General features: G+C 56.5%; 1 protein-coding gene across 7 annotated transcripts in view; it reads left to right on the top strand.

Moving 5' to 3' along the window:
* MYO7A (myosin VIIA) overlaps nt 1-24121 on the top strand; it is an 84361-nt gene that overhangs the window by 24435 nt on the left and 35805 nt on the right. For 5 of the 7 annotated variants that reach the window (XM_038568528.1, XM_038568527.1, XM_038568531.1 and 2 more), the window contains exons 5-18: nt 6305-6322; nt 7731-7915; nt 8447-8568; nt 8646-8788; nt 9054-9167; nt 10500-10653; nt 11104-11180; nt 11771-11890; nt 12656-12798; nt 13494-13704; nt 14209-14344; nt 16070-16176; nt 21987-22124; nt 23840-23998. In XM_038568528.1, the coding sequence (XP_038424456.1) occupies nt 6305-6322; nt 7731-7915; nt 8447-8568; nt 8646-8788; nt 9054-9167; nt 10500-10653; nt 11104-11180; nt 11771-11890; nt 12656-12798; nt 13494-13704; nt 14209-14344; nt 16070-16176; nt 21987-22124; nt 23840-23998 (1827 nt within the window). The remainder of the gene's footprint in view (nt 1-6304; nt 6323-7730; nt 7916-8446; nt 8569-8645; nt 8789-9053; nt 9168-10499; nt 10654-11103; nt 11181-11770; nt 11891-12655; nt 12799-13493; nt 13705-14208; nt 14345-16069; nt 16177-21986; nt 22125-23839; nt 23999-24121) is intronic. The other 2 variants (XM_038568530.1, XM_038568532.1) reach the window with 1 other exon arrangement.

Below are 24121 nucleotides of genomic sequence, written 5' to 3'. Positions count from 1 at the left end.
TTCACTCAGCATAATACCCTCCAGTTCCATCCACGTCAAACCCTTGATCTAAGAACCAGTCGTACACACACTCCATACTCCTAAACCTTGAAATTCAACAGGACAATTAGTCTCACTTAGCCAGGACTGAACTGATCCCAGGAGGTGGATTCAGAGACCATCAGAACACAGATGACCCATGGAGATTACATTCTAGAGGTTCTCACCCTGTCTGGCCTCCGGAACCTTTTATGCCCTTGAAATTATTGAGGACTCCCAAGAGCATTTGTTAATGTAGGCTATATCTATTGATATTTACTATATTAGAAATTAAAACTGAGAAACCATGAAATGTATTAATTCATTTAAAAAGAACCATAAAGGGGATCCCTGGGTGGCTCAGCAGTTGAGCGTCTGCCTTCGGCTCAGGGCGTGGTCCTGGGGTTCCAGGATCGAGTCCCACTTGGGCTCCCTGCGTGGAGCCTGCTCCTCCCTCTGCCTGGTCTCTGCCTCTGTCGCTCTCTCTCTGTCTCTCATGACTAAATAAATAAAATCTTTAAAAAAAGAAAAAAAAGAAAAAAAGAACCATAAAAATCTATTATAGGAAAATATTTTTGTGAAAAATACCTATAAATATGCCCCCCCAATTAACTAGAAGAGTTATAATTTTTTGAAATATCTTTAATGTCTGGCTTAATAGAAGACAGCTAATTCTCATCTAAACTGATGTGAGGTTGTTTGGTTGAAGTGTATGAGGAAAAGCTGGCTTCACAGATATGGAGATGAAAAGGCATTTGCGGACTTCTTGAAAGGGCCTTTGGGACCCTCAGGGGTCTCCAGACCACACTCTGAGAAGCGCTGAGCTAATCCCATAGTCCCATCTTATAGACAGGGAAACTGAGCCTCCACAAGGTTTAGCCAGACCCAGCGCTGTGTGCTGGGCTCACTGAATGTCTCTGACTCAGCCTGTCCCTCAAGCAGCTCGGGGTGAAGGAAACCAGGGCTGTGTGACTAAAGGAGAAGCAGGAGGGAGCCCTGTCCCCTGAAAGGCAGGTCCCCAGGCCCCAGGCCACCAGTATCCAGGGTGCACCAGTATCCAGAGTGACAAGTGTTGAGAGAAGTGCTTGAGACAAGTGAAGACAGAGCAGGTTCTGCAGGGTGTAGTAGTGAGGCCTACGCTCCCAGCTCAGGAAGAGCGGTGGGGTTCCCGGAGGTGGGTGATACAGCATCTGGGAAGGGGTGCTGCATGGATAGGAGGCTGGAGGCAGGACAGTGCCTGGTGAGGAGCAGCACAGTGTCGCTCAGGTTGTCAGGACCGTGAGGAGGAGCCAGGGAGATATGGGGCCTGAAGCCCTGAAGTTGTCCCTGAGCAGTCCCAGCAAGGAGCTGTGTCAAGGTCAGGGATCCATCCTCTTAGAAGCCCTGGAATTGTGGCCACTCAGCTGCCAGGGAAGCCCTCTGCTACCCTTCCCACTCTGGGACCCTCTGCTATTTCAGGCTCCCAAGGGGAGGCGGCTGTGCCCAGGCCCTTCACATCCGTCCACTGAGTAAGCACAAGTGGCTTTTACAGAGTGCCCTTCAGCATTGATAAAGCCCCTGTCACTCTTTCCCTCACCTAGGGGAGGGGAGGCAGGGCAGAGATGGCACCTCCAGACATGAGCAGCAGCACCCACATGGGAGGATGGGGCCGGAGCAACCCCATGGGGACTCACTGGTATCTGCCCCCCAGTTCTTGGCTGTTCCCTACTGACTCTTCTCTCTAGATGGCAGGTGGACACAAAGGGTCCTAGGGCGCCCTGTGGCTGCTTCCCAGGGTTGGGTGGAGTCTGACACTTGGGTCTGGAGGCAGGCGAGGGAGGAGTCTGCCCCTCCCCCCTGAGGGAGCCCACTATCAGAGCTGATGTCTGCCCCAGTCTCCTGTCAGGAGAAGGCTGAGAGGCCCCTACATGGAGGAGGTGGGTAAGATGGGAACTGTCCCCACCAGAGACCCCCCAGACCATGTCCACTAAGAATAGCTCAGAAGCATGGCGTTGGTTATTTTGCACACAGTTTGTTGATTTTTTTAAAAAAAGTATTTATGGGGATCCCTGGGTGGCACAGCAGTTTAGTGCCTGCCTTTGGCCCAGGACGCGATCCTAGAGACGCTGGATCGAATCCCATGTCGGGCTCCCGGTGCATGGAGCCTGCTTCTCCCTCTACCTATGTCTCTGCCTCTCTCTCTCTCTCTCTCTCTCTCTCTCTGACTATCATAAATAAATAAAAATTAAAAAAAAATATTTATGTATTCATGAGAGACAGAGAAAGGCAGAGAGACAGGCAGAGGGAGAAGGAGGCTCCCTGCGGGGAGCCTGATGCGGGATGTGATCCCGGACTCAATCCCAGACTCCAGGATCACAACCGGAGCCAAAGGCAGATGCTCACACACTGAGCCACCCAGGTGCCCCAGGTTCATTGATTTTTGCAGGCAAACTGGTTCCTCACACGTGAGGGACGGTTGGCGGACTGGATCAAGGAAGAAAGGCAGACACAGGATCCTTAAAGGAGAGGGGAGGAAAGACTGCAGGAAGAGCAAATCTTCTTTGTGAAACTGAGAGGGATGGACTAGGGGGCAGCTAGCAGAGAAATCGGCTTCACGTCCTTGAGTAGGCTAACTAGGGGAGCAAAGGAGAGAATTCCAGAGGCTTATGGATTCTCCAGAAGGCCCTAAGATCTGTGCCATTTGCCTCATTAGAAGTTGTCACCAGTATCCTTTCTGGTGGCCTCTTTCCTGGAGGAGGGAGGGGACGAGTGAGGAGGGGACAGGACACTGCGTGGAGAGGAGTGGCTTAAGTGGCCCTCTTATTCACGGGTCACTTGGGGGGTCCCAAGCTCGGTTGGTCCATGGATTTGGATTCTGGGTGTCTGTTGGTCTGGGGAGCCCTTCTGTTCAAGGATCGTCCTGTTCAAGGTTTCAACTTGCTCACTCTTTGAATCTGTGATGGGGTAGATGGGGTAGGAACAGAGCTTTGAAGAAGTAGCTGGGCTATTATCCCACCCAGAAACCATACCTGTCCCTAACCATGGCAACCCCTGGTCACTTCGTGGCTTGGGTTACCCTGGGCACAGCCCCACGTGCCCAGGGTTTCCTCAGATTACCACGACTGCTCACAGCCCTGGGCTGGGCAATGCTCTGTCCCTGACCATATGTCTTGGGCTTGCCCACTCCAGTTAGCCTCCCCCAGGAGCCTAAGGGACAGCATCCCAGGCCCACAAATCAGCCCTGGACACCCCCAGTGGGGGAGGACCCTCAGAAAAACCCCTGGTTGGGTGGTCTCAGAGGCCAGGTGTCCTCCCTGGGTCCTGCAGGGAGCAAGTGGCAGGGCCGGTGGGGATCCAGGGCTTCCTGCTGCTGAACATGGACTGGAGCCCCAGTGTGGGAGGCCAGGGTCCAAGTCTTGGCAAGGGCATCTGGGGAGTCCCTGCTCTTCCCTGGTCTCAGCCTCCCTCTGGTACCAGAGCAGACTTCCTGGGTGAGCACATCTGTGCCTATGGGAAGGTGTGTGTGCCCAGGGTGTGTCTTGGTCTCCATGGCCTGCTAAAGGAGAGGTTCCCGGGCTGACAGGCCGGGGAGCTTCTTAGGAGAGGTGGAGCCATTCCTGTCACATCTCCAAGAGTGTGTCTCTGGCTCTAGAGAGGTCCTGAGGACTCTGCCTGGAGACTTGGGGCCCCTGGGGACCATGTATGCTATGTCCTTGGCTTATCTCCCCCTGCCCCAGCCTATGATCCTTTATCTCTTCCCCTCCCAGCCTGTGGCCCCAAAGGCAGACTTTCTTCCTGGAGGCTTGAGCAGGAGGCCTGCTGGGCAGCTGGGCAATAACCCAGGGCTGACCATGGACCTTGGAGAGGGGGCAGGCCAGAGGGGAGCACGGAGCCTTGGGGGTGGACACGTACTGAGGCCCAGACAGGGCAGGACGAGCCTGGGTCTGGTTGCCAGCAGTGGCCAAGCCCATCCCTTCTTCACTCTCTGGCTGCCAGCTCCACGGTCCTGTGGGCATGTTCCTGGGGTTTGGGTTAGCCCAGGTAGGGAGGCGAGGCTGGGCTCCAGTGCCAGCAGCCCCCCTTCATTCAGCCCCTGCCTCCCTGGTGTGTGATCTTGAAGTCCCTCTGCCTCCCAGAGGCGCAAGTTCTCCCATCTGGAAAGGGGTGTGTAACCCCTCACAGTGTAACCCCTTCTGAGGGGCACAGGCAACGCTGGATTGACGGCGGCACCGTCCTGCGCCCAGGAGGGAGCCAGGTGGCGGCTGTGCATTCTTTCCCTGCTGGGGAGGGTCCTCCTCACTGACGAAGAGGCCTCCGTTATATAAGTTATTTTGAAGTGGGCACATGTGCTGTAATTAGAAGGTTTGCCTTTTGCCACAGAGAAAATCACTGCTAATTTCATATCTGTCTCCGAAGAGAAAGACTATATATGATATATAGCAAATATAATATTATATATAAAATACCTTATTTTTTCTACACAAATGGGAGCTTTGCTCCCTGCACTGTTCTGTGTGTTTTCCATGAGCCACTTCCTGTCACTGTCACTGCAGGCGGGGATGCCTCGGGGCTGCTGACAGGCTGTCCCCTCAGCTCCCTTCTCTGCGCTTTCCTGTGAGCAGCAGTTAATGCGGTCTACTCCATTTCTTCTCCACCTGTTAATTTAGTCATTCTTTTGATCACTCGATCATTCTTTCAATTTGCTGGGCACATCCTGTGTGCCGCGTATGGTGCTGGGCCCGGGCAGAGAGGACAGCGCGACTAGAGGGAGGAGGCCCTGAAATTACACAGGAGTCAGGTGGGCCAAGTGACAGGGACTGTGCAGATCACGTAGGAGGTTGTCTGGCTTCTTGTAGGGGAATCGTCTCAGCTTGGACCTGAGGAATTAGCTGGGTGAGAGGGCAGGGGATGGAGTTTGGTGTTTTTAGCTGAAGGGTTAATAAGGAGGGGGCCTCCTGGCTGTGGGATGCTGCTGCTGAGGGCCAGGGCTCCGGTATCTTGCGTCCAGGGAACTTGCCTGAGGGTTTTCAGCCAGGGGATGCTGCAGTCACATTTTTGAAAAGCTGGTCCTGGCTCAGAGTGAAGTGAATTGTAGCGGGGTGCCTGCAGCAGCCCGCTGAGAGCCCATGGGGGTGGGGCCAGGGGTCGGAGAGAGGTGGGCTGGGATGAAAAAGAGGGAGGCAATGAAGGGCCTCCCAGGCCACCCCCACCCCGGGCGAAGGATGGTGGGGCCCTGTTGGCCAAGCTGGGCAGTGTGAGAAGGAGCAGAGTTGGAGGGGAGGGTGGGGTCTGGACAGGCGGGTGAATGGAAGGGAGGACATCCAGGCGGCAGGGGGCTCAGGGCCTGGTGCTCCAGGGGGCCCCCCTGTGCTGTGGGAGGAGGTGGAGAGGGTCCTGGAGGCTTTGTGGGGGAGAGGAAGATCCGGGCCCTGCCCTAGGAAGGCTTCTAGCAGTTTTCATCACTGCGTCCTCTCTGGCATTGGCCGGCCCTGCACTTGGTCACCCAGCCTGCTCCCAGGGCCACCTCTGTCCAGCTCCCACTGCCACGCTGACTGGTTCATTAGGTCTGAAACAGTGTCTCTACCTCCAGCCTCTGGGACAATCCTTCATCCTCCCACGGCTGCCAAGGTGACCTTTCTCCAGCAGGCCTTCCAAATGCCATGCCCTTTCATGCCTCCGTGCTTAATTCCCACTGCCTAGCCCTCATTCCCCCCTCCCTCTCCCCCCACCCCCACCTCACCCACCAGAGAAATCTGCTGCCACACACATGCCCAAGCTTTCCCTCCCTGGCCCCCAGGATATGGCTGTCAGCCTCCTCGTGAGTCTTGAATGACTGCGTGGAGCCAGCCTCATGCCACGTGGTGATCACAGACCAGGTGGTTCAGTGCTACTTTATTAAGGAAGTATCAAGAAGAAAGGAAGGTGGCACGTAAGGATGGCTACTCTGTAGCCAGACACAGGCACATGTCAAAGGTTATGACCTTCGGGCTTTACATAGTCCTGGGAATACATACATTCCCCTTTTACAGAGGAACAAACTGAGGTTGTTGACAGGCAAGGCGATCTGCCAAAAAGATGGTCTTTGTGACTGACTCCCTTTCTTGGGGATGGGGACCAGCTGGTTCTCATAGGCAGGGCTGAGCTGGACGTGATGAGCTGAGGAGCCCTGGGCTGGAGGTTTATGGGTTCTGATCTGAGAAATTAGCCTGGCCCTGGGCTGTGTGGGGTGGCTGAGGGAGAATGCCTCTATATCCCACTTCCCACTGACCAGTTCCCTTATTTCCTGTTCTCCACCTTCCAACCTCAGACCAACTGTGGAGGGCGGGTGAGTGTGGCAGAGAGCTGGCTCCGGCTCTCAGGGTGTGCTTGGCCTGGCAGCTCCCTCCCTGCAGGCTGCGTCCCCATCCCACTGCATCTCTTCCTGCTTGGGCTCTTGCACACAGTCAGGTCTTGCACACGGTGTGCGTTGTCAGGCTCAGCTGCTTCTGGCCTGCTTGGAGGAAGACCAGAGCCCAGGTGGGAGGGAAATGTCCTCTGGGGCCCAGAAAAGGGTGGTAAGTGGCCAGGTGCCCTGACCCCGCGTGGGCAGAGCCAGGACGGGAACCCAGGTCTGGGCTGCCCAGCTCCGGCTGCTTTGCCTGGCCACACCTGGCCCTGGTTTGGGCATGTCCCCTGGAAAGCGGTGCTGGCAGTGGCACTTTTCCCCAGCATGGCTATCGTGGGCTGGGGCTGCTGGGGCATGGCTTTGGCTCTGGGGTGATGCATTAAGCCCTTGGTGGGAGGTGACAGACCAGGCTGTCACATCCTCTTTGTGGTCACATGTTTTTTTAGTCTCTCCAGGCCCAGATGTCAATACATCCATCACCAATTACAGGCTGAGCCTGACCTTTTCAAGCTGGGGTGGGGAGGGGCTGGTGGAGGGAGCGGTAACCCCTGGGTACCTTATTCTGCCCTGGTAGCAGGGGGGCCAGGCCATGTTGTCCCCTGTGTGGCAAGGCCCCAGGCTCACAGCAGGAAATTTTGTGCACAGGTGGCCAATCTGCATCAACAGAGGAGCCCAAGGAGAGAAAGCCCACTAGAGGCTTATCTGAGGTGCACTGGGCCCCTGCACCTTTGCTGACCAGGGTGGCTAGAGGTTCCCTGTCCCCCAGAGCACAGGGTCCCCTCTGCCCTGGGGCTGAGCTGCAGAGACTGGGGCCTACCCAGCCCCCAAGCCACATCCCCCAGCCCTTTCAGCATGTTACAGCATGGTTCCACTCCCCCTGGACCAGCCCAGCCTCTGTTCTGGAATGGTCTGGTTTATTATGAATGTCTCTCCAAATCTTTGGGATGCAGGGCTTAGAGGCCAAAGTGGGAGCCAGCATTTGAGGAGTACCTACAGGGTGCTATGACTTTTAAAGTACACCATCTCCTCATCTTTATAAATAGTTATGTTATGCTCATTTTACAGATAAAGATAAGGAAATGGAGGCTCAGAGACCCTCCCTCCTTTCCTACTCCCTTCCTCCCTTCATTAAACCTCACTGAGCACCTACTCCAACCCAGACCCCATGCTAGTTAGAAGGCCCCACCGCCAGCTCACAGAGAGGGAGGATTCTGACCCCAGGTCCGTGTGACTCCAAAGCCAGTGCTGTACCTTCCAGAGGAATGGAGCAGGGCAGAGCCTGAGAACTTTCTAGAGTCAGAACCTCCACATGGGAAGTGGCAAGTTCCTCATCCCGTTTTGCCCACAGACGTACACAGGCTCCATCTTGGTGGCTGTGAACCCCTACCAGCTGCTCTCCATCTACTCACCAGAGCATATCCGCCAGTATACCAACAAGAAGATTGGGGAGATGCCCCCCCACATCTTTGCCATTGCCGATAATTGCTATTTCAACATGAAGCGCAACAGCCGTGACCAGTGCTGCATTATCAGGTGGGTGACCTGGCACCAGATTGGAGCTCTAGGCTTAGCTCCTAGAGCTCTAGCTTTGTGTTCTTGCTAATACCTCAATGTAGAGAATCACCTCCCCTTTCCTAGGCCTTACATCTCTATTAATGCTGCCAAAGTTTTTGTTAAGTTTTGAGGCCAACCTTGTTTAATTAACTTGTATTAAACAAGTTAGAGTCAGGTGAAATCTCAGGCTCCTATTCTCTTTTGGGCAGAGGGCAATGGGACAAAGCACTGATCTAGCATCAATATATGCCATGCTCTATGGCAGGTATGGACAGAGGGGTATATGTGTATCTAAATGAAGGGGAAAGAAAGTACTTTGAGCCATGGCAGAGCACTGAGCTCTGGAGCCTTTCCCATCCCTGAAAGGTCCATACTGTCAGCCTATTTTACAGACTGGGGCAGGGGGACGAGGGAGGTGCAGGTGGGGGAGGCAGCTGGGGCTGAAGACCCGTAGGCAGAGACCCACGCAGACTGTGATGGGTCCTGCCTCTCTCTGGGTCTCCTCTGCAGCGGGGAGTCTGGGGCAGGGAAGACGGAGAGCACCAAGCTGATCCTGCAGTTCCTGGCAGCCATCAGTGGGCAGCACTCATGGATCGAGCAGCAGGTGCTGGAAGCCACCCCCATCCTGGAAGGTAGGGCCAGGGCTCTCAGAGTGGGGCTGGGTGGCTGGGTGGGTGCCCTTGCCCATGACCCTCTCCCCACCCCGAAGCATTTGGGAATGCCAAGACCATCCGCAACGACAACTCCAGCCGCTTTGGGAAGTACATCGATATTCACTTCAACAAGCGGGGTGCCATCGAGGGCGCCAAGATCGAGCAGTACCTGCTGGAGAAGTCCCGTGTCTGTCGCCAGGTGGGCCCGAGTGGAGGGCAGAGCTGCACCAGCACAGGACCCCCAGCCTCGCGGGGTGGGGGAGGGGGAGGGCCCCACGGTCTGGATCGTCCCTATGCTGCTGCCCGCTTACTGCGGTGCCGGAATTCCCGCCATGAAACCTGCCCATAGGGGCTTTTTGCCAAAGTCATCTGTTAAAATAGTAAATTATGTTTCATCTTGATCCTCTGGTTTCTGATGCCTCCCCCTGCCTCTATTCCCCAACACCTTGTGCCCACATTTTCAGGCCCCTGATGAAAGAAATTACCATGTGTTCTATTGCATGCTGGAGGGCATGAGTGCGGATCAGAAGAAGAAGCTGGGCCTCGGCCAGGCCACGGACTATAACTACTTGGCTATGGTGAGACCCGGGCAGGGCGTCCAGGGAGGGGGACCCCCATCCCAGCGAGGCCGGGGACAGCCCCCCCGGCCACTCGCCAGCTCTAGGCCTGGTGGGTGGGAACCTCTGTGTGGGCTTTCCCTGTCCCCAGGCCTGCCCCAGGGGCTTGTATGTGCCCTAGGGCTTGTCCCCCACTTGGGCACAATCCACCTGCACATGCACCTAGATGAATTATCCCCCCAGATACACATGTTCCTAAATGTATGTAGGCATCCGAGACCCGGGGACATGTAGACACACGTGCCCAGACCTGCCAGCACACGCACACTGTTAGTTTGGTCTTTGAGGACGTGAAGAATAGGACCTCGGCTGGGACCCCCAGGACTGGAGGACACAGGCTGTTGCAGCTTCAGCCTCGGGGGCTCACTGGTCACAGGGCCCGGGTGCCAGCCTCTTGCTGCTGTCTAGCCACCAAGAAGTGGAATCTGGGGCCATTGCTGCCACCCAGCAGCAGTTGGGTGGGGATGCGTGTACATGGCCGGCTGGCTCGGTGGGGTGGTGGGGATAACCAGCTTTCTTAGCCCTGGGGAGAATCCCTGCCCAGTTGTCTGGGGCTGGGCCACACAAGGGAGGGATGTAGGACAACAAAGGTGTGTGTTGTAGGTTTGCAGGCCTCCCCAGACACTTCCTATAGCTGCATGGGAGGCTCCACACACACACACACGCTCGTGGGCACATGTCATCGGGCAGACCCCTGTCAGTGCCCTGCCTGTCTGTAGCCACCTCCTTCTGCTCCTCCTACACTGGGCGGCACTGGTGCGGCCTTCACGTCCCTGAGGGATAGGGTCCAGTGAAGGTGGGAGACGCTAGGGCCTTACTGCTGGGACCACCAGGCTAGCGGACAGGGCAGGACCGGTCTCAGCGATCCAGCTCCTCTCACTCTTGGGAAGAAGGGGCACCCAGGTCCCCTGGGAGTGGTTGTGTTCCCAAAAAGCTCTAGCCAAGGGGCGCCTGAGTAGCTCAGTCTGTTAAGTGTCTGCCTTCAGCTCAGGTCATGATCCCAGGGTCCTGGGATCAAGCCCCACATCGGGCTCCCTGCTCAGCGAGAAGTCTGCTTCTCCCTCTCCCTCTGCCTCTCCCCCTGCTTGTGCTCTCTCTTTCTCTCAAATCTTTAAAAAAAAAAAAGCCCTAGCCAAGAGCTTTCTAGATTTTCTGGAGAGGTCATGGTACTCATGAGATGAGGTCTGCGCCCGACACCCCAGACTGGCCTGGCCTTCAGCTCAGGCACTGCCCCTCCGGGGGTCCCCTCAGCCTTGCTGATGTCCTCCTGGGCCCCCCACCTGTGCCCTGCAGGGTAACTGTACTGTCTGCGAGGGCCGGGAGGACAGCCAGGAGTACGCCAGCATCCGCTCGGCCATGAAGGTGCTCATGTTCACTGACACGGAGAACTGGGAGATCTCCAAGCTCCTGGCTGCCATCCTGCATCTGGGCAACCTGCAGTATGAGGGTGAGGCCCCGACGCACACCCCCACCCCACCCCTGCACCAGGGCCAAGGGCAGCACAGCGCCTAGCCGTCTGCCGGCGACGGCGGCCCACTTTCTGTCCCAGCAGGCATGAACCCTGCCTCACAGGAGCCAGGGCTGCCACCAGGAGCTCTGGGAGTCCGGGCTGGAGGAGCATGAGGGGAGGGGGGGTGTGACTGCCAGTGTCTCTACCTGGATGCCTGGCATGGTGCCAGGTGCGGGGCATACGTGGTTCCTACCCTCACGGTGCTTGTAGTTCCTGGTGAGGACATTCATTAAACATCCACTGACCCAGAAAGGCACTTAATCACTGTGTTGGTGGCCTCTGTGTAGAGGGCAGCCCCCGCCACCCTGAGAGCCTGGCCCTCCTAGCCTGCCCCTCCCCCCACACCCACCCTCATTTGCCTGACCCTGCACCCACTTGCTGTGACAGCCCGGACATTTGAAAACCTGGATGCCTGTGAGGTCCTCTTCTCTCCGTCCCTGGCTACAGCAGCATCCCTGCTCGAGGTCAGTATCTGGCCTTCAGTCCCCAGAGCTGCTTCGGTTTCTCTGAGAGGGGTGGTTGTGGCTCAGGTTGAGGGGAATGAGCACGTGGGAACTTGGCAGCTGGAGCCCTCTGGGAGAGTTCTAGAAGTTCAATATAGAGAACCAACTGTGTGCAGGATCTGTGCTGGACAGGGGTCTCAGAGGAGGAGTGGAGCCCAGTGCCTGGGAACCTCGCTGCCGTAGCCCCCCTCCCACTCACCCCTACCCTCCTGGGGGTGGTGTGGGGCACAAGGGACCCTGGGTAAGTCAGTCTGTCAGTAGAGGCTTTCTAGGCTCTGCCCTGAGTTGGAAAACTGGGATGAATAAAGCCAGAGTCTGGGCCAGTCCTGAGAGGACCAGGTAACGTGCTGGGGGGTGAGGAGGCTGTCAAGGAGAGAGCAGTCCTTCCAGGCAGCATTTGGGTGGGGGCTGATGGCTGTGGGGCTGTGGGGCTGTGGTGCTGTGGGGAATGGTCTGAGCAAGGCCTGGCTGGACAGTGGGTAGGGAGGTGTGGGTGGAGGGAGGGATGGGCCGTGGGTGGTTGGGCAAACACCTGGATGTTGTCCCATCAGGTGAACCCCCCAGACCTGATGAACTGCCTGACTAGCCGTACACTCATCACCCGTGGGGAGACCGTGTCCACCCCACTCAGCAGGGAGCAGGCGCTGGATGTGCGAGATGCCTTTGTCAAGGTGGGCCTTTGTGGCGTGGCGCTGGCTCTCTCTGCCCCTTGTGTTAGGTTGTTGATCTGCGCAGGAGTTGAGTAGTCCATGGAATCAGAAGGACATCTGGGCCTTGAGGCCTGCCTGAGTTGGGTCCAGGCTCTGGCCACTGGAGGGCCTGAGCGAGAGTCTGCCTCTTCCTGAGCTCTGTTCATCCTACAAGGGGCTGCGTCTTGTGTCCCTCAGAAGCCCTGCCAGCCTTGGTCCCCTTAGGTCCTCTATCCCTGGCCTGCTCTGCTCTCCAGCCCCATGGGCCTCATGCTGGTGGTATTCTTTGGGTACTAAGTCTGCTGTGCTATTCCAAGCCCAGAGGATGCCCTCTCTGGTCTTTCCAAAGAAGACACTGAAGATGGGGTGGGTCGGGTAGAGAGGGCCCCCAGTCCTTCCTGTTTCCACACTCACGAGTTTGCTAGCCATTGAGCCCCTGCCATGCACCAGGTTCTGTGCTGGGTTCTGGGACCCTTGAGATGTTCAGAGCTGATAGGGAGACAGAGGTGGATGGAAAGATGGGCCTTTGGGCTGCAAGGTTAGGGAAGGCTTCTTGGCAGAGCTTTGAGATGGAATAAGAACGGTTCCAGCAGGAAACGGGCTCTAAGGCAGAGGGAACAGCTTGAGTAAAGGCTGGGCGGTTTCAAACAGCAGGGCAGGGGCTGACGAGGCGGTGGCGGCCTGGGAGCCCGGGCCCTGTCCTTGGGAGGGCATGTGCGCCCAGGGGCTGACACAGCCACCTCTCAGGGCATCTACGGGCGGCTCTTCGTGTGGATTGTGGACAAGATCAATGCGGCAATTTACAAGCCCCCCTCCCAGGAAGTGAAGAGCTCTCGCAGGTCCATTGGCCTCCTGGACATCTTTGGCTTCGAGAACTTTGCTGTGAACAGGTACCATGAGCGACTCTGCTCTGTGGGAGTTTTTTTCCACAACAGGGACAGAACAGGTGTCACATCTCTGCCTTCAGACTACACGTAGTGAGCGGCGAGCGCGCTCTCCAGGGCTGCTGGAGAGTTTGCATCTGGTCATCTCTCACCCCGCTTCCTGCGTGTCCCCTCCAGTGCCGGGGTCAGCTGAGGCCAGCTGGGGTGGTGGGCAGAAGGCTCCTACACCGTAGGGACACTCCAGGCCCTGCTGTAATCTGCTCAGGTCCAAGCTGCAAGGTGCCTCGAAGCAGCTGAGGCCGAGCCACACTCAGGGTCCCACACTTCCTTGAAGGGCCATTCTGGGGGCCGTGTCAGGGGCAGAGGGACAGAGCAGCCCCAGGGTGATCCTGGGGCTGGCAGCAGCCGCTCTGCTTGCCTTGCCCCCCACCCCCGTCCCCCTCACCACCTGTGTGACCCCTGGCAAGTCGCTTCAGTTCCTGTAACATTTGGACGTCTCAAAGCTCCCCCTAACCCCTCCATCCCTTCTGACCCCTTCTGACTCAGTGTCCCCTTGTGTAGCTGCGGGGCAGGGGACTGGGCCACGCTGCCCGCCTCAGAGGCTGGGGAGGGCGTGCTGGGAACACCGCGTGACCAAGGGCATGCCAAGCAAAGGGCCCAGGCCTGCTCAGCCCCTCCCCCGTCCCCTGCGCGCCCCGCAGCTTCGAGCAGCTCTGCATCAACTTCGCCAATGAGCACCTGCAGCAGTTCTTCGTGCGGCACGTGTTCAAGCTGGAGCAGGAGGAGTACGACCTGGAGAGCATCAACTGGCTGCACATCGAGTTTACCGACAACCAGGACGCCCTGGACATGATCGCCAACAAGCCCATGAACATCATCTCCCTCATCGATGAGGAGAGCAAGTTCCCCAAGGTGCACCTGCCCCCTGTTGGGAGCCTGTGCAAAACCTCCCCTCTCTCTGAGCCTCAGCTTCCCTCATGGGTAAAATGGACCCAATGATCTGTGCCTGCCAGCGTGGCTCTGAGGCCAGTGCAGGTGCATTATTTGACTTTTGGGGATCACCTGTGGTCCACGGGGTCCTGGACCTGAATGGTGAAGATCTCAGCACATAGCTGGCCCAGAACAGGTGCTGCAGACATGGGATGTGTCTCGCAGTGGGGGAGGGACTGCTCCCATGATCTTCGGTGTGGGAAAGAGATTTTTCTAAACTGGACTGCACGCTGATCTACCCACTTAATAGATGGCAAAGTGGAGGCCCAGGGTGCTCCTGTGTGGCATACAAATAAAGGGGGGGAGCTCTGAGAAAGACAGAAGAGGAGGTGCACAGGCCTAGGCAGCAAAGGCAGGAGGAGCTGGGGGAGAGTGGAGGAGGGGTGGGGAGAGAGGAGTGCTGACCATGGCTGTCGGTTCCTGCAGGGGACAGACACCACCATGTTGCATAAGTTGAACTCCCAACACAAGCTGAACTCCAACTACATCCCCCCCAAGAACAACCACGAGACTCAGTTCGGGATCAACCACTTTGCAGGCGTCGTCTACTATGAGAGCCAAGGTATAAGCGCGCTGGTGGGGGCTGGCGTCTCCTGGCCTGGGCCCTCTCCGGCCCTCGCCCGTCTCCCACCCAGGATGGGGTAGGGGCTGAAGTCCAGAGCGGGAAGGGGCCTTAGGGAACACTGGGCCCAGTGCTCTTTCTTTCTCTTAGAAATTTTAATAAATGGTGGCTAAGTATATATGATACAAGATGTACTGTTGTAACAGTATTTAAGGCTACATTGGTATTAAGTATATTCATAATGTGCCACCATCCCCACCGTCCATCTGAGATGGACATATTTTATTTATTTATTCATTCATCTCTCGATGCACATTTGGGTTGTTTCCACCTTTTAGCTCCCGTGAATTGTGCTGCTACAAATATGGGTTTACAGGTATCTGTCCAAGACCCTGCGTTCCATTCTTTTGGATGGGCTCAGTGCTCCTTTGTGCAGATGGGGAAGCTGAGGCTCACAAGGCAAAGTTACCTGTCTTCCCATGAGACAGGTGCCATTAGGTGCCATGCCAGGCCTAGAACCAGCCCCAGGACCCACTAAACCTCTTTCATCAGCAAGACCAAGTGTGAACTTTGGAGGGGATGCATCTTCTGTGCTGCTGGGACAAGCAGGTCATTTAAAAGCTAGAGGTGAAGCAGCGAGTCAGGTCACAGGGTTACCCCACTTGGAATCTTGCAGACTGCCTTTGCCACTCGGCCCCCACCACCCTGCTCTAACGGGCTGCCTTGGATGAGCATCAGCTGCTGTGTGCGTCTATACTGAGCTCTTGTGTTCAGCCTCCAAGGGTTCCACCTGCAGTCAAAGGCCAGTGAAATTCAAAACAAACAAGCAAAGAGCCACTGGTTTCATACTTCCTTGTTGAATTGTCCAGAAGGCTGACAAGTGTATCAGTGAGCCATGCTGCAGGGATGGACTCTGAAGCCTGCCCAGCCCTCCCTCAACTAGTAGACTGGGAGATCCAAACTTGCTGTTAAAAAAGAGGAGGCCAGGATCCCTGGGTGGCGCAGCGGTTTGGCGCCTGCCTTTGGCCCAGGGCGCGATCCTGGAGACCCGGGATCGAATCCCACGTCGGGCTCCCGGTGCATGGAGCCCTGCTTCTCCCTCTGCCTGTGTCTCTGCCTCTCTCTCTCTCTCTCTCTCTCTGTGACTATCATAAATACATAAAAAAAAATAAAAAAAAAAAAAGAAAAAAGGAGGCCAACATTAAGTTTGAAGGATTGGGGAGCAAACAAATGTCTGCTGTTAGGAGTAACAGAGGATCGTGTTTTTCAATTCAACCAACCTTCCCTGAGATCTGTTGTGTATCAGGCTTCATGCTGTTGCTGAGGACACAGATGGGAAAATTGAGTGGACTCTGCACAGTTACAAAATTATAGAATGTTAGATCTGGGGGGACGTAAGGCTTACCTACTTTATGGACTTAAAAATGGGGCCTGGAGAGGGAAATGACTTGCCTAAGGTCTCTGAACACTTCTGTCCACAAGCCAGGGCAGCCTGAGTCCTATGGGGGAAGGGGTGCTGCTTCCCTGCGGCGCTCTCCATCAGGCATCCCCAGGCCTCCGCCAGTCTGTCTTCCACCCCCCCCACCCCACCCCCATCCCCGCTGCCATTAACCAGTTCCTAACTCCTCAGGCTCTCACACTGTGGGTTTGAGGAGCGGCTGGGTTTTGTCAGGTGGAGGCTGGCAGGTCTCACGGTGTGACCGACCTCTTCTTGCCACTGCCCAGGCTTCCTGGAGAAGAACCGGGACACCCTGCATGGAGACATCATCCAGCTGGTCCACTCCTCCAGAAACAAGTTCATCAAGCAGATCTTCCAGGCTGATGTCGCCATGGTAATGTTGGGGTGGGGTCCCTATGGGGCAGGAAGGGCCCCCAGAGGCCAGGCTGGCACCCAGGCCCACCCTTGTCCGACAGCCTCAGCTGAGCTCTTCTGGTCGCAGAGTGGGGCAGTGCTTTGCTGTGGCTCCAGGAGAGGCCTGGGGGCCTCTGCCATCGTCCAGCCTGGTCCTCCTGCTTTACTGACTGGGGGGTGTGGGGGGACAAGGCCCGAAGAACCGAAGAAGGGTGACACGAGAGGTCACAGAGCACAGCCTGATCAGGACATGGGTCACCATGGAGGGCCCCCCAGCTGGACCTCCAGCAGCTCTCAGGGAGCCTGCAGGAGGGAGCCCATCCAGCGTCGGGGACGTGGATAGATGTGGTTATTCAGGGAGACATGCGCAGAGGGCGAGGGCGCCCCAGCCCTGGGCCCGTGCAGGGGTGCAGCACGTCCCACGCTCGGCTTGTCCTCCGTCCCTCGCGGGGTGGTCTGGCAGCCTCGTTTTCCGCGTGGTGATGTGCCTTTGTACCTCGGACTTTCCTCCCGTCCCGTGGCCTCCCGAGGGGGTGCAGAGGGACTCACGGGGAGGGCAGCGCGGCTGCCCCGGGGCTCCTGCTCTCTCCCTGCTGGATTTTGCTCTGTTTTCTGACCCGCCCCGTTCTCCTTGCCCCCGACCCCGTCTGGGCCCGCTGTGGTTCCTGCTGTAGTTTCTCTGTGGTTACTCACCGGGCACTCTGCGCCAGTCGGCAGCTTCCGGGAAGGTAAAAGACCCCTGCCCGGGCCGTGGTCGTGGTCGCGGCCAGGCCTCGGTGGCCCCCGGGGCTGGGTGTGGCCTCCGCCCCGGGGCACCGAGGCTTGGAGAAAGGCCCGCTTTTTCTTTTCTTTTTTTCTTCTTTTGTGTTTTTTCTTTTTTCCTTTTGTGTTTTTTCTTTTCTTTTTTCTTTTGTGTTTTCTCTTTTTTCCTTTTGTGTTTTTTTGTGTTTTTTCTTTTTCTTTCTTTTGTGCTTTTTGTGGAGTGGTTTGTGGAGTGGTTTTGTTGTTTTGTTTCTTGAGTTGTGTGAACTGTGAGCATCTCAGTTTCTTAAAGGAAGAAACTGAGTCCTAGAAAAAGAGACGAGACTTGCAGAGTGAGCCAGGGGCAGAGCCAGGGCTTTGTTCCAGGTCTCCTTAGTCTCTCTGCGGTGTCAGGACCTGCTGCTTCCTCCAGGCCCCGCTGAGTGCCTCTGTGTCCATGGCTTGGTCAGATCCCCCGATAACCTTGCAGAGCTGGAGGGGCAGGTGATATTTTCTGCATTTTGCAGATGGGGGACTGAAGCTCTGAGATAGGAGGTGACATCCTGAGGCTCAGTATCCCGGGGAAGTCATCACCCCTAGACCTCCGTAGGCCCTGGAGTGGCATCCGGGATGTGTCCACCCACCACCTTCGGGTCATGCTCCCAAGATGCTTTAGACCTCAAGGGTGCCGGCTACCCCCTAGCAGCACCTTGGCTTTGCCATCCCTTTGCATCTCTCCCTCTTCTCAGCCCTCCGTTTCCTCTCTGCCCAGTACCGATGTCTTCTCACATGTGGTCTTAACTCTGAGTCTCCCTTCTGATGTCTGGCATCCCCCTGCTGCCCAGGGCCTCACGGAGTTCCACAACAATCCACTAAAGCCACAGCTGCAGAGCAGGGTACCTGCAATGTCCAGAGCAGGGAGTGTGACTGGATGGTAGCCTCTGTCCTTGGCCCATGGCCTGGCCCTGGGACCCCACCTCTCAAGCCAACACTTTGGCCTCTCTGAACCCCAGGTCCTCTACCTGTAATGTGGGGATGATACTAACTACTCACGGGGGTGCAGTGAGCAGTGAATGAGGTGAGAAATGTAGGTGGCTGGCTCACAGCCTGGCCCAGAAAAGAAGATATAATCAAGATCAAACGTGTCACTCTTGTGTCCTAACTCTGTGTTCCAAAACTCCCTCCAGAGTGAGCCATTTCTGGAGACCCTGGAGTCTTTCACTTGGACCTCTCCATGGTTCCTCAATAAGTGGGTTCTAATCCCAGGGTCCAGGGGAAGAAGCCTCAGAACAGGAAAGTTCGTGGAGAGGTCCCACCTCCAGGTGCTTTGAAAGGAAAGGAGAGGGGGCAGGGAGAGAAGATGAGGTTCAGTGATCTTCCAGGACTGCCTACAACCAGGAGGAATGGCTCAGCTTGGAGGGGGTGGGATGGAGACCAGAGGAGAAGAGGAAAGAGTGGGAAAGAGCCCAGGGACACACCTGTCTCACCAGTGCCGCCACCCTGTCATATGTGGGCCTCAGTGGGGACTGCTGGGTGTAGGAGCTTCTGGCCTCTGGAGCCCCCCACGGCAGGGGCCTCACACTTGCCCTATCAGCAGCTAGGCCACAGTGTTGGCCTGAGAGGTGGGGTCCCAGGGCCAGGCCATGGGCCAAGGACAGAGGCTACCATCCAGTCACACTCCCTGCTCTGGACATTGCAGGTACCCTGCTCTGCAGCTGTGGCTTTAGTGGACTGTTGTGGAACTCCGTGAGGCCCTGGGCAGCAGGGGGATGCCAGACATGCAGGAAGGAAGGGAGACTCAGAGTTAAGACCACATGTGGTCTCCAAGTCCTGTGACACAGGAGACTTTGATCCGGTCTGTGTCAGAGAGGCATGGGAACTCATCCAGAGTCACACACAAGTGAGGGCTAAGGGGAAGCTTTGCAAGCCCCTGCTCTTTGTCACCGTACAATGCTGTCATCCCTTGGAAAGAACCCATGTTCTATGACTGCTGGAAGCCTGATGGCTCTGTTAGAGGAACATAGAAATCGATTTGGTGAAGTGTGAAGTATTAAGTCACAGTTTATCGATGACAGTGCTTTCCTCGGGGTGGAAGCCCATACCACCTGCCTTCCAGTAATCCAAACCTACGTCCTATGCTCATCTCCAAGCCCCGAATTTCCATCTTTTGACTCTTGCGTCTGCCTCCCCAAGTGGCCCTGGGCGGCCCCAGCCCAGCCAGTGCTGCTGAAGGGACCAGCCAAGCCACAAGGACAGTGGTTCTTCCAGGCCATCGAGCACCCTGATCAGTGTCTAATGCCAGTCACATGTCCCCTAGGCCCGGAGTCCACGGGACTCTTATTCATGCTTTATGCAGGTGGCTTCCTCTGCCTGCGTCTCCTAGCCCCTTGCACAGCACACTCAGGTGTTTGCCCCTCAGGCCTCCCTGAGGAGTCATTTAACACTGAGCTTTGGACTTTCCACTCTTGCCTTTACCCTATTTCCAAATGCCTGCAGATAATCCCAGCAAACAATGAATATCAGAAAGGACCACCATTCCCCTCAGTGAAATAAAAACGGAATCAGAAACCCCAGTAGCGGGATCCCTGGGTGGCGCAGTGGTTTGGCGCCTGCCTTTGGCCCAGGGCGTGACCCTGGAGACCTGGGATCGAATCCCACGTCAGGCTCCCTGCATGGAGCCTGCTTCTCCCTCTGCCTGTGTCTCTGCCTCTCTCTCTCTTTGTGTGACTATCATGAATAAATAAATAAAATCTTTAAAAAAAAAAAAAAAAAAAAAGAAACCCAGTAGCCAGGAAGTGAGTAGACTGTGCACTCAGCTCCCCTTCACACAGGCCTGCCCTCCGGCACAAATGGTAACGGGGCCCACTCTATGCCAGACCTCGTCCTGGGTCCTCGGGACAGGGTAGTGAGCAGAACAGAAAAATACCCTCTGTCCTCATGGAACATTCTTACTTTCTGGCAGAAGGGAGAAATAGCTAATAAGCAGGTAAATAAGTACATATATATAGTATGTCAGGTGGTGATACAGAAGATGGAGAAAAATTGAGGAGGGAGAAGTGCTGGAGGTGGGGCTTTGCTATGTTGAGTAGGGGGAGCGGGAAAGGCCTTACTGGGAAGTTGATGAGGAGGTGACCGTGCCAGCCATGTGCATCTGGAGGAGAAGCATGGTGGGGAGAAGAAAGAGCAAGTGCAAAGCCATTGGGCCTGCCTCATGTGCCCAACATTCATAGGAGATCATGGAGGTGGGCTGGCTGGAAGGGTGGAGGGACCAGAGGTAACTGGGCCCAGACCCCGCAGGACATCATCCGTCCTTGCAAGGACCTCGGTATTCACACGGAGTGAAAGTGGGAGCCATTGCAGGGCTTCGAGTGTCGGGGGTGGGTATGAGTGGATTTGAGTTCGAATGGCCTTTCCTGGGCTGCTGTGTCAGGAGTGGAGTGGAGGGGGGGTGCGAGGTAGTAGGGGGTACAGAAGCAGGGAGTCCAGCCTGGAGTTTGCTGCAATAATCTGAGGGAACCATGCTGGTGGCCTGGACAGATGGCAATGGAAGAAGAGAAAAGAAGGTCAGATTCTGCATCTATTTTGGAAATAGAGCCAATAAGATTTCTGACATATTGGATGTAAAAGAAGAGGAGTTGGGGCCAGTTCTTAGATTTTGGCCTGAGCAATTAGAAGATGGATGTTTCTAGGAGCCTGTAGGCATCAGGAGCCAGTTCAGGAAAGGTTGCTGGTAGTTACTTGTGCCAGGCCCTGGGCCACAGCAGAAAACAAGGCAGACCTGCTTGTCCTCACTAGGCTCACAGCCCAGCGGGGAAGACACAAGTAGTGCGGGGCTGATGTTAGAAACCAAGAAAGGTTTGTACTGTGTGCGCTGTATGGGTGTGTGCGTGCGTGCGGGTGTGCTCTGTGCTCACTGCGTGTAGAGTGTGTGTCCGTGTCTGGGCTGTGTGTGTGCTCAGGGTGGGGCTCTAACGCAGGCTGGGTAAGGCCAGGACCGGAGTTGTGGCTCATGCGGTGCTGAGGCTGGATCGGGTTCTGGGACCAAAAGGAACCCCTGAAAAAAGACCAGTGGTTGACAAAGGTTAGGGGCCAGGAAGAGTTGATTCAAAGGAGCAGCGCAAGGGCGTGCTGGGGTCACAGACCTGACATTCATCCCTATGCCAATGCAGAGACTGCCCTGCTTCCCTTAGCAAAATCCTAGAATAGGTTCCAAATGACATTAAAACAGAAACCTGACAAATTTTAGAATAGCAAGTATCTGGTGGTGATGGTGGAGCTGGTGGCAAGGGCAGTGGTGATAATCATGGTGTTGGGGACCCTGACAGAAGAGGGGGTCCTAGCCAGCTCACCCAGATAGCAGCCAGGGGAGCTCAGAGCCTCTGGGCCTGAGGGCCATGTGGTGGGAGGCCAGCTGCCTGCCTTCTTAGGAGGCTTATCTGGGCCTGCTGCTGACTGGCTAATCCTGCAGGGAAGGGAGAGGGCACAAGGCCCCACACCCCCGCCCCCCAACACACACAGCTTCCCAGGCTGCTGCTTCCTGAGACATGCTCTGCGCCCACCCTCATTGCAGCCCTGTCAGCTAGTTAGGTGACACTATTCCCATTTAGGAAATCGGCTCAGTGCTGTTTAGTGATCTGTGCAAGGTCACACAGGAGGTGGAGGAAGGGCTGGGGTCTGAATGTAGGCCTGTGTGACCATCGCTAGAGAGGACTCAGAGTCCTGAGGTGATCAAGTTGGGCTGCTCATTTATTCCCGGCAAGGCAGGATGGAGACTGTGAGGGGCTGGGCCTTGGGAGAGTCATCCAGCCACCACAGGGGGAACTCACTCCCCCAGTAGCACTCCTCCAGACCCAGGTCCCAGGGGTGCCCCAGGGGGTGCACCTGAGGTCGAGCATCAGCCCAGATGAGGCCAGTCACAGGAAAGCCCCAAGTGCCCTGCTAGCCTACTTCCCCGGGCCCCTGAGCCTGCTGACCTCCCCTCCTGCTTCCCTTCCCAGAGGGGGGGTGGCATGGGTCAGCCCCTCCCATCACCGTGGTCCGTCCCCCCAGGGCGCCGAGACAAGGAAGCGCTCGCCCACACTCAGCAGCCAGTTCAAGCGGTCCCTGGAGCTGCTGATGCGCACCCTGGGTGCCTGCCAGCCCTTCTTCGTGCGCTGCATCAAGCCCAATGAGTTCAAGAAGCCCATGGTGAGTGGCCTGGTCCCTGGAGCAGCCGGCGGGGGACCAGCCTGCGGCAGGTGGAGGCCCTGGCCAGGGCGCAGGGTGGGAGCTGGGCTGGGCTGAGACTCTGTCTTCTTTGGGAAACAGCAGGGCACCTGAGGGGCTCCTAGAACAAGTTCTGACTTCACTGGAGTAGCAGGTCCCCCAGAAAGAGCCTGGACTCCACTGTGTGCTCAGTGCGGTTTCAAATCCTGATTCTGCCTGTCTCAGCTGGGCTTACCTCCTGGGGGCGGTTCATGTCCTCTGCGTGCAGTCAGCCTGGGTTACTGCCGCGGCCCTGACCCTGAAAGCCCCCTCTCCTTTGGTCCAGCTAACCACCACCTCCTCCTGGAAGCCTTCCCAGATTCCTCTGACTGGTTGGAGATGTTCTCATTTTTTGACTCCGCCAAATCACATTTATTGAGCCTTTACTGTGTGTCCAGATTCTCTCACAGCCCTACTCAACCTTCCCAACAGCCTGGGAAGGAGGGACCTTCACGGTCCTACATTTGAGATGTGTGACTGCAGACTCAGGGAGGTTAAGGGGCTTCAGCCTATAAGCTGGAGCCCGGGGCCCCCTCATTCAAGCCCTTTCTTTCTACAGCTCTGGGAAGTGTTGTTTACCACAAAGCTCTTTCCAGAGGCCCAGGGGGAAGCTGGGGCCCTGAGGTGTCTGGGGAGGGACAGAGGGAGGGACGGAGGGAGGCCAGGGCTGGGCCCAGGGAAAGTGCCTGGAGGAGAGGAAACAGGTGGCGGAAGTCAGCCAGCTGTGTGCTGTCCCTGCCCCCAGCCTGAAAACATTTCCCAGGGTGGACTGGCCTGTCCCCCATGAGGACTGGGTCTGCAGGGGCATGAGGGTTACAGAGGGCTCTAGCTCCCCATCTAGGGCAGGAGGTCTGGGAGGATGAGGCCCGGGCCCTGCCAAGATAGTTGGCTACCCCCTTTCTTGTTCTCAGATGCTTCTAGAACTTTCTCTGGGCCCAGACCTCAGCATCTGTTGCCTCAACCTCATTGGTCTCCTGTCTCTTTGCTCCAGTCCCCCTCCCAATTGCAGTGAGAGCAGTGGGTCTCAAATGTAACCCTGACCTGGTCACTCCCTGCTGCCTCCCTAGCCTGGCCTCTGAGGCCCTCTCCAGTCCCTCTCCGACCTACTGCCCTCACAAAAATGACTTTGTGCCCATGAGGAAAAAAATGTCTTTTCCTTAAGGTGTCTTACTGCCAGCAGCCAGAAATTGTCTGAAGAGCTACAGATCTACGTGGCTGTGATATGAAAGGCATTCCCTGGGGTTGTACAGGCACCCATCACCTGCACAACCCTGATCTTGGCACATGTTAGCCTCCTCAGTCCCCGTGAAGTCCCCGAACAGGCCCTGTGCTTTTAGGCTTCCACACCTTTGCCCATGTTCACCCTGCCGCCTCCAGTGCCCTTTCTCCTGACAGGATTAGAGCAAAGACCGCCTCCTCCATGAAGCCCCCTCAAGGTATCCCAGGGGGAGTTAAGCTGCTTCTCCTCTGTGTCCCCAAAGTGTGCAGCTTGCCCCATGTGAGGGTTCCATTTTGTGCTGCTAAGTAAGTTCTATATGGGTTCCGTCTGCCTTGGTCCTCGTCTGCTGTGTGGCTGGGAAAATAATGCAGAGCAGGGCTGAGCTCCCAGCAGGAGCCTCCAGTGCTGATGCCCTTGGCTCCGTCCATCCGTCCCGCAGCTGTTCGACCGGCACCTGTGTGTGCGCCAGCTGCGGTACTCAGGGATGATGGAGACCATCCGGATCCGCCGGGCTGGCTACCCCATCCGCTACAGCTTCGTGGAGTTTGTAGAGCGGTACCGCGTGCTGCTGCCCGGAGTGAAGCCCGCCTACAAGCAGGTACGGGGCTGGGGACAGAGCCGAGCCCTTCGTATTGGGACAGTGTGCTGGGCTCGGTGTGAGCTCGGCCACCTCAGGTGTGGCTGGGAAGATCAGGGATGAGCCAATAGAGGGCTTCCAAGG

Source organism: Canis lupus, chromosome 21 (assembly GCF_011100685.1).
Source record: "Canis lupus familiaris isolate Mischka breed German Shepherd chromosome 21, alternate assembly UU_Cfam_GSD_1.0, whole genome shotgun sequence".
Classification (NCBI taxonomy): Eukaryota; Metazoa; Chordata; class Mammalia; order Carnivora; family Canidae; genus Canis; species Canis lupus.
The sequence above is the reverse complement of the archived record's forward strand: the minus strand, read 5'-3'. Positions and strand labels throughout refer to the sequence as shown.